General features: G+C 54.9%; 5 protein-coding genes across 5 annotated transcripts; 2 read left to right on the top strand and 3 right to left on the bottom strand.

The window, feature by feature from the left end:
- The first annotated feature begins 162 nt into the window (after positions 1 to 162).
- On the top strand, positions 163 to 3292 carry GGS23DRAFT_545903 (Nonaspanin). Its single transcript, XM_051515005.1, has 3 exons — positions 163 to 821; positions 912 to 2964; positions 3037 to 3292. Exons 1-3 carry the CDS (start codon positions 740 to 742, stop codon positions 3053 to 3055), a joined length of 2154 nt encoding a protein of 717 aa, XP_051377218.1. The 5' UTR covers positions 163 to 739; the 3' UTR covers positions 3056 to 3292.
- A 456-nt stretch (positions 3293 to 3748) lies between these two features.
- On the bottom strand, positions 3749 to 4793 carry GGS23DRAFT_592279 (HotDog domain-containing protein; the record flags this gene model as incomplete). Its single annotated transcript, XM_051517859.1, has 3 exons — positions 3749 to 3819; positions 3972 to 4112; positions 4274 to 4793. 3 exons carry the CDS (start codon positions 4791 to 4793, stop codon positions 3749 to 3751), a joined length of 732 nt encoding a protein of 243 aa, XP_051377217.1.
- Positions 4794 to 6119: 1326 nt separating this feature from the next.
- On the bottom strand, positions 6120 to 8279 carry GGS23DRAFT_33975 (mitochondrial carrier protein LEU5). The gene is made up of 2 exons (XM_051513021.1): positions 7320 to 8279; positions 6120 to 7240 (listed from the first exon to the last, which is right to left on the bottom strand). The coding sequence occupies exons 1-2, from the start codon at positions 7578 to 7580 to the stop codon at positions 6302 to 6304; spliced, it is 1200 nt and encodes a 399-aa protein (XP_051377216.1). The 5' UTR covers positions 7581 to 8279; the 3' UTR covers positions 6120 to 6301.
- A 1-nt stretch (position 8280) lies between these two features.
- Positions 8281 to 9738, bottom strand: GGS23DRAFT_34000 (uncharacterized protein). Its single transcript, XM_051513026.1, has 2 exons — positions 9300 to 9738; positions 8281 to 9221 (listed from the first exon to the last, which is right to left on the bottom strand). Exons 1-2 carry the CDS (start codon positions 9452 to 9454, stop codon positions 8678 to 8680), a joined length of 699 nt encoding a protein of 232 aa, XP_051377215.1. The 5' UTR covers positions 9455 to 9738; the 3' UTR covers positions 8281 to 8677.
- Positions 9739 to 10361: 623 nt separating this feature from the next.
- Positions 10362 to 12988, top strand: GGS23DRAFT_33954 (HET-domain-containing protein). The gene has a single exon (XM_051513020.1). It carries the CDS (start codon positions 10767 to 10769, stop codon positions 12699 to 12701), a length of 1935 nt encoding a protein of 644 aa, XP_051377214.1. The 5' UTR covers positions 10362 to 10766; the 3' UTR covers positions 12702 to 12988.
- Positions 12989 to 13104: the final 116 nt, after the last annotated feature.

The following is a 13104-nucleotide window of genomic DNA, read 5'->3' as shown; positions in this document are numbered from 1 at the left end:
GTATATATCATGTACCCGTATCTACCTCCTGTAGGCTGCATAGTTACATGTAATGTACACAGTACGTACTGAAGGCAGGCACGTAGCAGGTAGCCAGCCAGCTGGGCGGGCGCGACTCCAGCCGGGGCCATTCCCAGAGGGGTCCTCGTTCTTAACTTCTACCCACTTCCTACTTCTTCTCTTTTCCTTTCCATCTTGCTGCATAGGTAGAGAGCGATGCCTACCTGATTCTTCTTAATCCTCTCTCCCTCTCTCTCTCGCTCTCGCTCCCATCCCTCAAATCAGCACGGACAGCAGGCCTCTGGGCACGTGTGTGTCAGCATTTAGCGCACCTTTATACACGCAAGGTCGGCTTCGTCGGCCAAAGATCACAAGATCAGCTCTAGATGTGCCGGTGCGCACTGCGAATCTGCCCTTCCAGATCGCCCTCGCATTCGTCTTACCATAGGTACTAATAAGTACCACTTACACTCGTTTAAACACCCCCCAACGCCTAGACCGCTCACCCAAGCCTCAGTCGAATTTCCCATACCGCTACCAAACCGGGCCCAGCAGCGAGACTCTGGCCATAACCTCACTGACCCAAATAGGAACGCCATCAAGCCCTGGCGACTGTTCCGCTCATCCTATAAAAAGGAGAGCCTCCTTCCCAACTCGGCGCGGTAAGGGCCAGACCGCAGATCCGGTTAGCTGAGTTGATGTATCTCAACACACAATAGCGGCTGGGGATAAAGGCAAGATGGGCAAGGCTCTGGGATACGGTCTGAAGTGCTTGCTGTCGTCTCTCGTAATCTCTCAGGCCCAAGCCTTCTACCTGCCAGGTGAGCGCGTGTGCTTTGGTGTCCGTGACGAGAGCTCTCTAGGCCAGTTGCGCAGCAGCAGCAGCATCTAACCAGTCTATGCGAATGCAGGATGGTCGATCAAGAACTACAAGGAGAACGAGCAGCTTCCATTACTTGTGAACAAGGTCTATTCCGATAACACGCAACTGCAATATGCCTACTACGACCTTCCGTTTGTCTGCCCACCGACGGGCAAAAGCCACGGCTCTGGTTTGTTGAGCGGGCAAAGTATCTCGCTTAATCTCGGAGAGGTCCTTCGCGGCGATCGGATTGTGGCTTCCGACATCGATCTCACTGTAGGACACGACAAGGAATGTAGCTTCTTATGCAACAAGCTCGTTACACGGAAAGATTTGAGGAGAGCCAGGGAGCTGGTTAAAGAAGGGTATGTGGTGGAGTGGATCGTGGATAACCTGCCTGGTGCCACCAGCTTCGTCACTGTGGATAAGTCGAGAAAATATTATGCGGCCGGCTTCAAGCTTGGCTTCACCGATTATTCGTCGAGCACCGGAAAGCCGCGCTACTTCCTCAACAACCACCACACCATCGTGATCCGATACAGAGCGGCACCCGGCCGAGCTGGCGAGAAGGGCGGCAAGGTAGTCGTTGGTTTCGAGGTTTACACCAAGAGCATTGGCGCCAGTGTAAAGCGGGAGAACGGCTGTCCTAAGGATCTTCACGACGTCGAGGATCACTTTGAGCTCTACATGCCGCCCAACAGGACGGTGGAATCCCAAACCAAGTACTCCTACTCATCGTACCACCCCGAGGCCGACGAGGAAGGCGGCGACGACGATCTGATTAGCATCCCCTACTCGTATTCGGTGTATTTCCGCGAGGACGATTCGATCGAGTGGAGTCGCCGTTGGGATCTGTATTTCATCAACTCGGAGGAAGGGTCCAGAATCCATTGGCTGGCGATCGTCAACTCGCTGATCATCTGCGGTCTCCTCACCGGAATTGTCCTCCTGATCCTGACCAAGACCATCAGGTCCGACATCAAGAGCTACAAGGAGGGTTCTGTCGAAGATGGCAAGCTGCGACTTAAGCGTAAGGGCAAGGGCGGCAGCCGCAGCCCCAAGTCCGAGAAGGCTGGGTTCGGTCTCCTTGAGCAGGAAGGCGAAGGAGACAAGGAGACCGATGCTGCATCTGACGATGAGGCTCTCGAAGACGTCACGGGCTGGAAGCTATTGCACGCAGATGTTTTCAGGAAGCCTGCCTACGGCCACCTTCTCGCACCTCTGGTCGGGTCAGGTATGCAGCTCTTGTTCATGGCTGTCGGTCTGATCTTCCTAAGCGCCGTTGGCGTCCTAAATCCCAGCTTCCGGGGTGGGTTCATCAGCGCTGGCGTGGGCCTTTTCGTCTTCGCCGGCCTATTCTCAGGCTACTTCTCAGCAAGGGTATACAAGACATTCGACGGAAAGCATTTCGGGAAGAATGCGCTAGTCACGGCGTGCCTGATCCCCGGCCTCCTCTTCGGTCTGGTCTTCATACTGAACCTCTTCGTCTGGGCGCAAGCCTCCAGCACTGCCATACCGTTCGGTACTCTCGTCGTAATTGTGCTCCTGTGGCTCTGCATCCAGGTCCCGCTTGTTTACCTCGGCTCCTGGTTCGGCTTTGTCCGCACCGGCGCCTGGGAACATCCTACGAAGACGGCCAATATCCCCCGACAGATTCCCAACCAAGCGTGGTATGCCAAGAACCTGCAATCGATTTTCCTTGCCGGCTTAGTTCCATTTGCCGTCATCTTTATAGAACTTCTCTTCGTCTTCCAGTCGCTATGGCAAGACAAGAGCGGCTACTATTATGTTTTTGGGTTCCTGGCTGTTGTATCCGTTATCCTCATCCTTACCATTGCTGAGGTCACGGTTGTGACAATCTATGTGCAGCTGTGCTCCGAGAACTATCACTGGTGGTGGCATTCCTTCTTTGTGGGCGGCGGAAGTGCTCTGTGGGTGTTCTTGTACTCCATCTGGTACTATTTCGCCAACTTGCATATATCGGGCTTCGTGAGCTCAATGTTGTTCTTCGTGTATAGCTTCATGGCCTGCTGCGTGTACGGCCTTCTCACCGGCACCGTGGGCTTTCTCACTGCCTACGCTTTTGTCCGGCGAATCTACGGGTAAGTCTCGGTTTGATCACTCTGAAACTCGTTTTCTGAGGTTTTTCTGGCGGCTGACTTACGTTGCTACAGTGCTATTAAAGCGGATTAGACCCTTGATTGGCAAGGAAACGAGGCGACATGAGGGAGAAGGACTCAATACAAAGAATGTTTCGTGTTAATGGCTGATCGGTAGCGGGTTATGAGGTGGTAATCGCTCAAAGTAGGCTCAGAATGTGGGCACGTAATCTAACTCGCTGGCAAATTACATGTAAATAGACAGGCCGATACAGATCGCCAGGGAAAGCAGAGAGATGAAAAAAAGAATTATACCCAAGACTACTCCACGTGCTAACATTGTGTGGTTCAGTCTATCGCGCGGCTTGTCGAATAAACATGTACGCGTGCAACGACGGCAGGCACCGTCATACATACACACTCATCGCCGTCCAATGTCTCTATGCGATATCCTACATCGTGTCGTACCGTGTCACACCATGCCCTAAGTACTACGGTAGCTATAAAATGTACGTTCCCGGAGGATGTGTACGCGCTCAAGCACTCTTTGGATAGGATACCGTGTTCCGAACACGAAGAGCCCAGGCATTTCGGTGAATTCAGAGGGGGCACGACTGAAATTACAAAGTGACTCGACTAGATTACATTAATGCAGGTTGGTTCCTCGGATAATAGGCAGCTTCTCGCTCCGGCTCTCCTTCGTCACCGCCGTACCGCCGCGGAGCCGCCGCAACGAGCCGTGCCGTCTCGCATCCCCCCCCCCCCCCCCACCTCTGTGCGGCTCACTTCATAGCTGGCTGCGGCCGATGTCGCGGTCCATCGAGAGCCAGAGCCCTTCTCCCTCGGCCAATATCCTTCCTGCAGGTTTTTCCGGCGGGTGGGCCAGTCAGCGTCGGCGCTTTCGGGGGGGGGGAAGGATGGGTGTGCGGGAAGAAAGGGCAGAGAGGGAGAGAGAGAGGGGGGTGGGGGTGGGGGAGTGTGGCAGGCGTGTAGGTTGTGGTTGGGCTCACCGTCCTTGTCCTCGAGCGTGCCGCGGACCCAGATCTTGCGCCGGTCGCGGCGCACGACGCGGCCGCGCGCCAGGACGACCTGGGGCGTCGCGACGGCGCGGCGGAAGCGCGTCGTGAAGCTCAGCGTGTAGGCCCCGTTCTCTGCAGCCCGCGTTAGCGCCCGGGGCGATGCCGATCTGCTAGTAACCTATTCCCACTCCTACTCCTGCGCTGTGTTTCTGTTGCTGCTGCTGCTTCCTTCTATCCCGTCTGGCCCTGCGCTCTGCGGCAGGGGGGGGGGGGGGGAGGGGGGGGAAACCTACCGGCCTGGAAGTTGGCGGCGGTGCCCATGACCTCGTCCATGAGGACGCCGCAGAGGCCGCCGTGCAGGGTGCCGGCGAAGCCGCTGCAGTCGGGGCCGAGGTCGACGAGCGCGCTGAGGAGCAGGAACGGGTTGCGGGGGTCCTCGCCGTCGGTTGGGCCGCCGCCGGCGAGCAGGGGGGCGGAGGCGGAGAGCGGCCGAGCGGGTGCGGCCTCGGGCGCGGCCTGGCCGGGGCGGTCGTCGAGGGCGCGGAAGAAGGTGACGCAGGCGCGCACCGTGGTCGCCGAGTTGACGGTGCGCCGGACGAAGTTGGACTCGCCCGACGGCAGCGGCCGCCGGTCCGGCACCACGACCTCGAGCACCGCCGGGTCCGCCAGCAGCGCCGCGCACCACGGGATCGCCCGGAAGTGCGCGACCGGGTCCGCCACCGACTGGTTGTGCTGCGTCGGCGCCGAGTGCGGTCTCACGGCTGGCCCCCGCCCGGGGCGCGCCGCCGGCGAGGACGACGACGAGGGGGACATGGTCGGCGGCGCGGAGAACGAAAAGGGGAGCGACAGGAGGGCAGGAGGATGGGAAGTCGCTAGGCGACTGTATGCGCCGGTCGCGTAGACGTCGGGTTCGAGTTGGTTCGGCGGCTGTAGGGCGGGAGAATAGGGGTTATCGCGGCGATATTGGTCGGGTGAGGATGCTCGGTAAACAAGGTAACGGGCAGGGAAAGAGACGAGACGAGGCGAATATGTAGGCGGGTTAGCACCCAGTCGCGCCGGCGACTCGTAGTTATTCCAGGCACTATATGCGTAGACTGGAGATTGAGGAGTGCGGTTTGATGCTCGGCGTAGACGGACGGAGATCAGAACGGCATTGGACATCCGTTCCAGGAACCGTTGGCGGCGACATCTAGAGAGGACAGCGAGAGGACGTCTCTTATTGGAAAGACGCTGGTCGGACTCCCTCTACTCGCGCCGCCCTCCCTCGCTTCCACCCCTTACCCTCCCCCAGTCCAATTTCGTGCTTACCCTACCTGCCGAGGCACGGAGCGATCATCAACAAGCCACTCTCGCACTTCCCAGCTCCAGCTAGGGGAGTATATGAGACATCGCAAGCACGGTGGCCACGAGGCAGGGATGCGAGAATCGATCAGCCCGAGCTGCGCATGTATGGAGTAGTAGCGCTGGGCGGGAACGACATCGGCACGGTAATAAGACACAACTACCTACGCCACCCGAATGGTCGCCCAAGTAATGTCTGCTTGGCGTTGGGTACCTCGGACTCAGAGAGAGAAAGAGAAGGAGAAAGACGTCGCCTACTCGTCGCCCATATCGCCAAAACTAACCAATTACCAAACATCAGGAGAAGAGGGAGAAGAACCAGGGGTAGCCGGATTCCGCACCTACACTATAATACTTAACTACCTCCTAGCCCAACCTAGACATATGCCCCATAGCACGGCACAGTGTGATGCAGGGCAACGGTAGGTACTCGAGGGGAAGTATGTCTTCGGCGGACTAGGCGGGGACAGCGATTGGCCCGCGGCGCCCTCCCTTGCACAGGAGCGCAGATATGGGACGCCACCATTTGCAATACTCGCGACACGAGGGCGCCGCGAAGTCAGCTGGCTAGGTTGGGGCTTGCTGCGGAATGCTGTCGATCGACAGGCCTCGGACATACTGCCAGCTAGGCGGTTCGTGTGCGGCACGTAACGGGCTAATCCCCTCTCGTTCAACAGTAGTCACCTTATAAGAGGACCGGCCGGAGATGAAAAGGGGGAATAGTTACATATTTAACAATCGTCGTGTACTTATATATAAAAACTTGCGTCTCTATGCCGCGTCTTATCATCGTGTGACCGCTGTTATCAGCACATCTGTAGGCGTAGGTTAGAAACCACCTTCACCCTCTCCCGAATGCCGATTGCGATCTGAACTCCGATCCGCCGCGCCGTGTCTAGATCGGCGTGTATGCATACCAGAAAACGCCTGCGCTCCGCCGAAGGAGTTATCGATTCTCCGCGTCTGCGGGGTTTCCATATTCAAATACCGAATACTGTCTTCAGCCGTTCATAAGTATAGAAACTGACGGCGGCCAAGGGCACCACCTTGACGTAGCCGATTGTCAGCCCGACGAAGAAGCCCGGGACGCCTCGCTCTCGGAAGATCATGCTAGCCGTCTCAGCGATCCTGAGGCGACGGCCGTCCCCCACGGCGCCGCTGACCTGCATCCGCCGTCTGATAACTTCGAGTGGATAAGACACCGTCTGCGAGACAGCACCCGAGATTCCTCCGGAGGTGAGCTCGGCCCACGCGCGAAGCGGGGCAGGCTTATCTACCGGGGAGTTGGCCGGCTTGGGTAGCGTAGTGTATTTCTGGATGGAGGGGAGGCGGAGGATGTCGCCGACGGTATCGTGGGTCAAGAAGGACACGCCAGCATACGGCACCATACCTAAGAGAGTGGTTGAGAATCCCCTATAGAAGTTGACCAGACCAGAGCCCAATACCACGCCCTGCACAGCGGACGTCGCGGAACCCGATTGAACAGCGGCGAGTGGCGACTTCGGCAGAGGATATTCGTGGTAGATCTTCTTGCAGATACCAGCGAGCGACGAACTCCTATGCTTTGTCTCGAAGGCCAAGCGCACGCGGACGACCTCCAAGGGGTACGTGAAGAAGACGGAGGTCACGCCAGCTAGTGCCCCGCTGGCGAAGCGCCGTATCCATGTCTCCTGCTGCTTCGAGCCAATGATGAAGGCGCGGTACTGCTCGTAAGCGACAAATTTTATAGCGGCGTAGGGGTATATCTTCAATAGCGTGGCCGAGTGTCCGCGGAACAACCCCAAAACTCCGTCGTGAGCATAGATGTCGCCCATCGCCCGCGCTACGCCGATCCACGAGCTCGTGTATTTCGCGAAGTGGGGGTTGTTGGTCTGGAAGAGGATCTTGACTCGGTCGAGCGGCGCAACGGTAGTCTTGGCCTAGAGATATATCTTCATTAGCGCGAGAGATAAACGCGTTAGAGATGGGGAAAGGGGGAGCGGGAGCGACAACACGTACCGCGCACCCAGCGATGCCGCCAGCAATGCCGGAGCGCAACATGTAGCCCACGCTATGCTTATCGGGCCGGCTCCCCGCCGCTGCTACCGGGTGCCCGCCATCAGCGGGATCTGAGGTCCTGCCGTGGGTAGGAGTACCGGCGACGACGTTGCCGGCTTTTCTGACGACGCCGTCCATTTTGCTGACGATGGCGCCGGTGTCACCTTCTCGCTGAGAGGGGAACTCGGACATCGAGACATGGTTCGCGGGCGCCGATGGCATTCCTGCGCCACCGACTCGTTCTCGCAAGCGACTGCAACGGGGTCGGAATCAGCAGCGCATGTCTATGTCTCGCGGGCGTGGGATTCGAAGGGCCGTGTCGCTGGCTGCGGATAAGGCGAGCTGGAAGTCGGGACAGCGGGCGAGGTTGGCTGGCAAGAAGGGCGCCTGGCAACAGGAGTGCTGGCGACGGCAGAGAGGGTAGAAAGGAAAGGAATGGAGAGAAATGGATGTACGGAGGTAGTGCCGGGATTTACGACGGAGGAGCGATTTGAAAAGCCGCGCCAGGGACGTCACCTCTCCCAGGGCTCTGATTACCCACCACCAGGTGCGTACCTGTATAAGTACCCTCTACATTCTAGCACCCTTCTATGCTGGGCTCCGCTAGGTACACTTTCCTCCTGACACACTCTAAACGGTACGCACTGGAAGCCAGCATCTCTGGGTACCGGCTACTTGGTCCCCCCACCTTTTGACCCCGTGTGCCGAGCCGAAGGTTGCCGAAGCTGCGCCCATCTACCCGCCCCAGGTTTCCAAGAAGTCATCTCATCTCGGGCGGGACGGGACGTGACGGCGATCAGCTTACCTCGTGCCTCTCGCGCTTCTATGCTGTCACAACACTCTCCGGGGCATCACGTCCAGTTGGCCTATCGAATCGAACCCGGCTGGTGTTGAATGCTTCTCTAACTCACGAATTGGCGAGTAATATCGACTCGGCTTGATCGCCCTTGACGAGCGTCGATTCCAGCCATTCTAACTCGTCTCGCTGCCTTTTACCGCGTGCATACACATGATCTCTCCTAGGTAGGACGGCTGCGTATAGATGTACGTGTGTGTAGGTATATGCGTATACTCATAGGTATAAGTATATGTATGAATAATATAGGTATGGAATTGCCTCGGCGAGGAGGATCCTGGTGTCGTATCCAAAACCCCATCATCCAATAATCCTCCTGTGATCTAGGCTGTTGGTTCTGATGCATGGCAAACCCAGACTCCTCCCCATGCATTTCTGACTCGTAGCATTGCACTTCCCTTGCTGTTGGGACTTCCCCCTGCATGAATCCCCCAATAGATACGGGCCTGTGCTCGACCTTCTCTCACTCGATGGCATATATAGCTTCGGCTTTCGTCCTATGCTCCTCTTTGGTTTCCTCAATTTCTCCTCTAGTAGCGTTATACTTGGAGTTTAGTGGATTGTTCAATGGGTTCTCTGTGCTCTTGTTGAATTCGAGCTTGATCTGTGTTCGTTTTTGGTTCAGACGCAATCCCGCGCCACTCCCATCTTCGTCCATCTCTTGAAGTCTCCTCTCCTCGAACACGGCGTATGCTGCCTTAACCCTCCTTTCGGGATGCTTGTCGACTTTGATATCGGACGATGGCACCAAAGCCAAGTCTAGAACATGTAGACTTTTATCGACGCCCGAAGCCGCGAGAGACGGAAGTTTCTTGTTATCGTGATTGTCGGGGTTGGGTTGAGATAATAGCAGATCATCGATGTCTCCTCTCTTGGTTTTCTTGATGGCTGTCTTGGAATTCTTCGGGCCCGCGCGACTCGGTAAGCTCTTTTCTTCTTCAGCAAGGGCCGCATCTCTCTCGGCCTTTTTCCGGGCTTGCTCTGCCTTCTTGGTAGCTTGTGCTTCTCTGAACAGAGGTTAGCAAGGGCAATCGTCGAGTCCTGCTTTAGTGGGCGATTCGATAAAAATGATTATCATAACGTACTTCCTCGAGTTGTTTTTAGCACCCTTTTCCCACTCTGCGTCCTCTTCCGCCGCACGCTTGGCTGTTTCTACGGCGGCTTTTTTGGCGGCAGCTTCTGCTTTTCGTGCCCGGCCGGCTACTTTCTTGCCATTCACGCCGCCCTTCTTGCCTGCCATAGCTTCTGTCCGCAGTTACGATGAAAAAACGCGTTGAACCCCGATACTCGGATAGAATTATGACCCCTTCCTTCAAGAAAAACAGGACCGGAGAATACGGACACGTCAAATTCGTCAGCTTCCCAGGCGTGATGGAACCCTAGGGCGGGGGGCACCAATACCTCGGGGAGCACTGATAATGAGGTACATTACGGTCATCATGCTAGCCTACGCAGCACTTTGGCATCGAGTATGTATCTTGCCTAACGCGATTACAGGGTATCACCCTGATGCCCGACCCGGGAAGATGTGCCACGTACATATACACATAGTAATAGGCCTCTGGATCTTCATACAAGACCACTAAGCGTTTATAGTGGGATGATCTGACGCGATAATTGCTCCGTCCAGGCTTACTCCAAGACTACACTACTTAGAGTAAGGCAGGGGTTCGAGCCCCCGGAATGGCACGTTGTATCTATTCATAGCAATCGTTAACTACCGTGTAAACTATATTTCCTATACGGCTTCCCCACGATACTGGTTGGTACACGGTATTTCTGCCTATATACGTAGCCCAGAAGGCTTATTAGGTGGTCTCGAAAGTTGACAGAACGATGTCCGACATCCGCGAAAACAGGGTGGACTTCCGAACGGGCAATCCTAGGATAGAGTCGATCCGGTCGACGGGCGGACTACGTGATATGCATATTGATCCCTCCCGTTTGAGCAACAGATCGTAGCCGGTTATTTTGCTTGGCTGTTTCGGGCAGTCCATAGGTACTCTGTAGTGCCTATGTAGGTAGGCTCTTGTAAAGCAGACATATTTGCATAAAGAGCCCGCACCTCCATCTGCTGCACTCTCCATAACGGAACCAGCGGGGCATGGAAGCGAGCCTAGTAAACGAGGACCCAGCAGTGCGGATTTTGGGATGCCTCAGTTGGCGGCTATGGCGGAGATACCATTGGCCTCCAGTGGGCTGCGTCCGACACCGCATGAGTCGGTGAAGCTGCCAAGCGTTTAAATCTACCTAGTATATAGGTAATTGATACGAAGCTCCATATCAATATATTTTATCCGTCGCCTCCTTCCCCGGGATACTCCGTGGAAGCTGGGATGGAGAGGACCCGAGGAGAGAGATAGAAGGACGCGTATATTCGGTCGTTAGTAGCTTCTTGAATTGGAGGACCGGGGGACGTCGTTGAGAGATAGCCTTTAATCTTCAGATTCTCAAGTTTGGATCAGCTTCGTCCTTCATTTTCCACTTGTCGTACCATTCTACCATCGTGCCACTGTTACACACGGGGAACGACGAGCCCAGCACGCGTCACGATGCTATCGGATTTTTGGAATGAGCATTTCAGGCACGATCATTGGAAATCTAAGCTGTTACTCAAGCTGCGAAGCCTAACGGGGCATGAAGAAGATGAGACCGATAGCGAGGACGAAGACGAAGACTTTAAACCTCCCGAGGAGCCATATCGACCACCAGCGTATCCATATCGACGATTGGTCGATGATGACATCCGACTTCTCCGCATTACATCGGGCTCGGGCCCAGTTGAGTGCACCCTCCACCAGCTGCCTCTAGGTACAGTGAGGCACTTTCATCCCCTATCCTATGTATGGGGCGATGTAGAGGACAGGAGATCTATCATTCTAGAAGGACGACCTTTTACGGTCACAAAAAACCTATACGAAGCGTTATACCAATTCAGACAGCGTCCCCGCGGTATCTACCCGGAAGATTACTTCTGGATCGATGCCATCTGCATCAACCAAGAAGACACGGCCGAAAAGTCCCTCCAGATACCGCGCATGGCAGACATATATCTTCATCCTAATGGTTTCTGTACCATCTGGTTAGGGCCTCTTCCTGAAACACCCGCCAAAAGCTTTCCCGAGAGGCTCCGGAAGGCTATCTCCCCTCAAGCTCAAATACCGTCAGCCAGAGCCATAAAAATCACTTTCAAGAAAGCTGAATCGATGTGGAGCGACTGGGAACCAGTTGATGAAGATGACAACACGCTACCAGATGCGGGACTTGGAGACTCGTTCGGCGACGTAGTTCGAGTAATGAGGTTTATACTGGTAAACCCGTGGTTCTCGAGGGTGTGGACTATCCAAGAATCCTGCTTGAGATATCCCAAGCTGTTTATTGGACATCTCGGCGTCGACTTGGACAAATTCGCCAGCCTATTCCAAACCGTCTCCATGCAGTTGAAGTATAATTACACTTTCGCTGGGTCTGCCAGATTAGTTGCCTTTCAACAAATTGACGAGCTTCAGTCGTCTCTCCAGCGGAATGACGAGAACGATTCGAATAAACTAAACTCAGCCGAGCTTCTCGGGGAGTTATTCAGAATCTCGTGTCGGACATACTCTACCGACCCTCGAGATCAGGTCTATGGCCTATTGGGCCTATTCAACCATCTCACCACTGAAAAGTTGCCGGCGTACCTGGCCCCAAATTATGACCTATGCTACGAGCAGATATTTTGGGACTACGCTTCTTTTGTACTCCAGTTTTCCGGGGATTTGGGAATACTCGAATTCCGGTCGAGCGAGCTACAGAACACCCCGTCCTGGGTTTCTGACTTCCGAAACCTGTCCACATGGTTGAAACCGCAGCGCCGGCAACTAGCAAAAATTTCTCCCGACAATCGGGTACTATACCTAGAAGGTTATAGGATAGGAACTTTCTGCAGTTCTATCGTTCATTTCCCCTTGGCATATTTCGACCAGACTATGAACGCCCTGCCAGCCGGGCTACCGAATCGCCTGAGAGAGCTCGAGGAGCTCATCCTGAAACCGTCAGCAGCTCTTAGGCAAACCACAGTGGAAGAGGTTTTCTATGGCATAATAAAGAAGGTTGTGTTATACTTCTTCGATGACGACCGTGAATGGTTCGAAGAAATATTCAATCGTCTGCTTACGTCAAAGGGACGACTAAAAACATGGTATGCAAGGAGAAGGGCGACAGGGACTACCCGCTTGATAGAAAGGCTTATCGCTGGCCAGTTGGCTTTTTCTTTTATGCTCCTCAGCGACGGCACTGTCTTGGAGTTGATGAGAACGGATGCTTCTACGCAACCCGGGGACCTGGTATACTTATTCAAAGGAGCTCAGACACCAAGCTTAGTGCGGCCGTCCGGAACGGGATATACATTCATAAGTCAGTGCTCTCTAAGAGGTGGCCCGCTTGAGCAGCAGTTTGACGATGAGTTTTGGGCTGGCAGGGATACGGAAACAATCGGATTAGTATAGTCGCGCTCATAGCGGGGTCTTATCGTTTGGGAATATGTTAGAGCCGTCTACTTGTTTCCTCTCTCTTCCCTCCTTTGTATCTGGGCTCGAGAGCGGCGGGTTAGGACACCGGACTGAACGGAAACGAAACAATCCTTTACTTCGAAGAGCAGCTGTATAGATTAGAGCGAAACAACTATTATAAAGCAGTTTTACGATATTAAGTCGTAGGACACACTCTCACATCGCAACTAGTTGACTGACGGCGGCGGATATTATAGCTCACCCCGACATAATACACCCTTGACTCCCAACTAATGAGGCCTGGGGCATCGTAGGAGATAATGCAATATACTACTAAGATTTCATATCGTTAACGTTGGTATATAAATAGTAGAGGGTGCTGCTAGAGGTATATAGGTAT

Source organism: Durotheca rogersii (assembly GCF_024521655.1).
Source record: "Durotheca rogersii strain YMJ 92031201 chromosome Unknown GGS23scaffold_1, whole genome shotgun sequence".
Lineage (NCBI taxonomy): Eukaryota > Fungi > Ascomycota > Sordariomycetes > Xylariales > Xylariaceae > Durotheca > Durotheca rogersii.
This window is presented reverse-complemented; position numbering and strand designations above follow the sequence as displayed.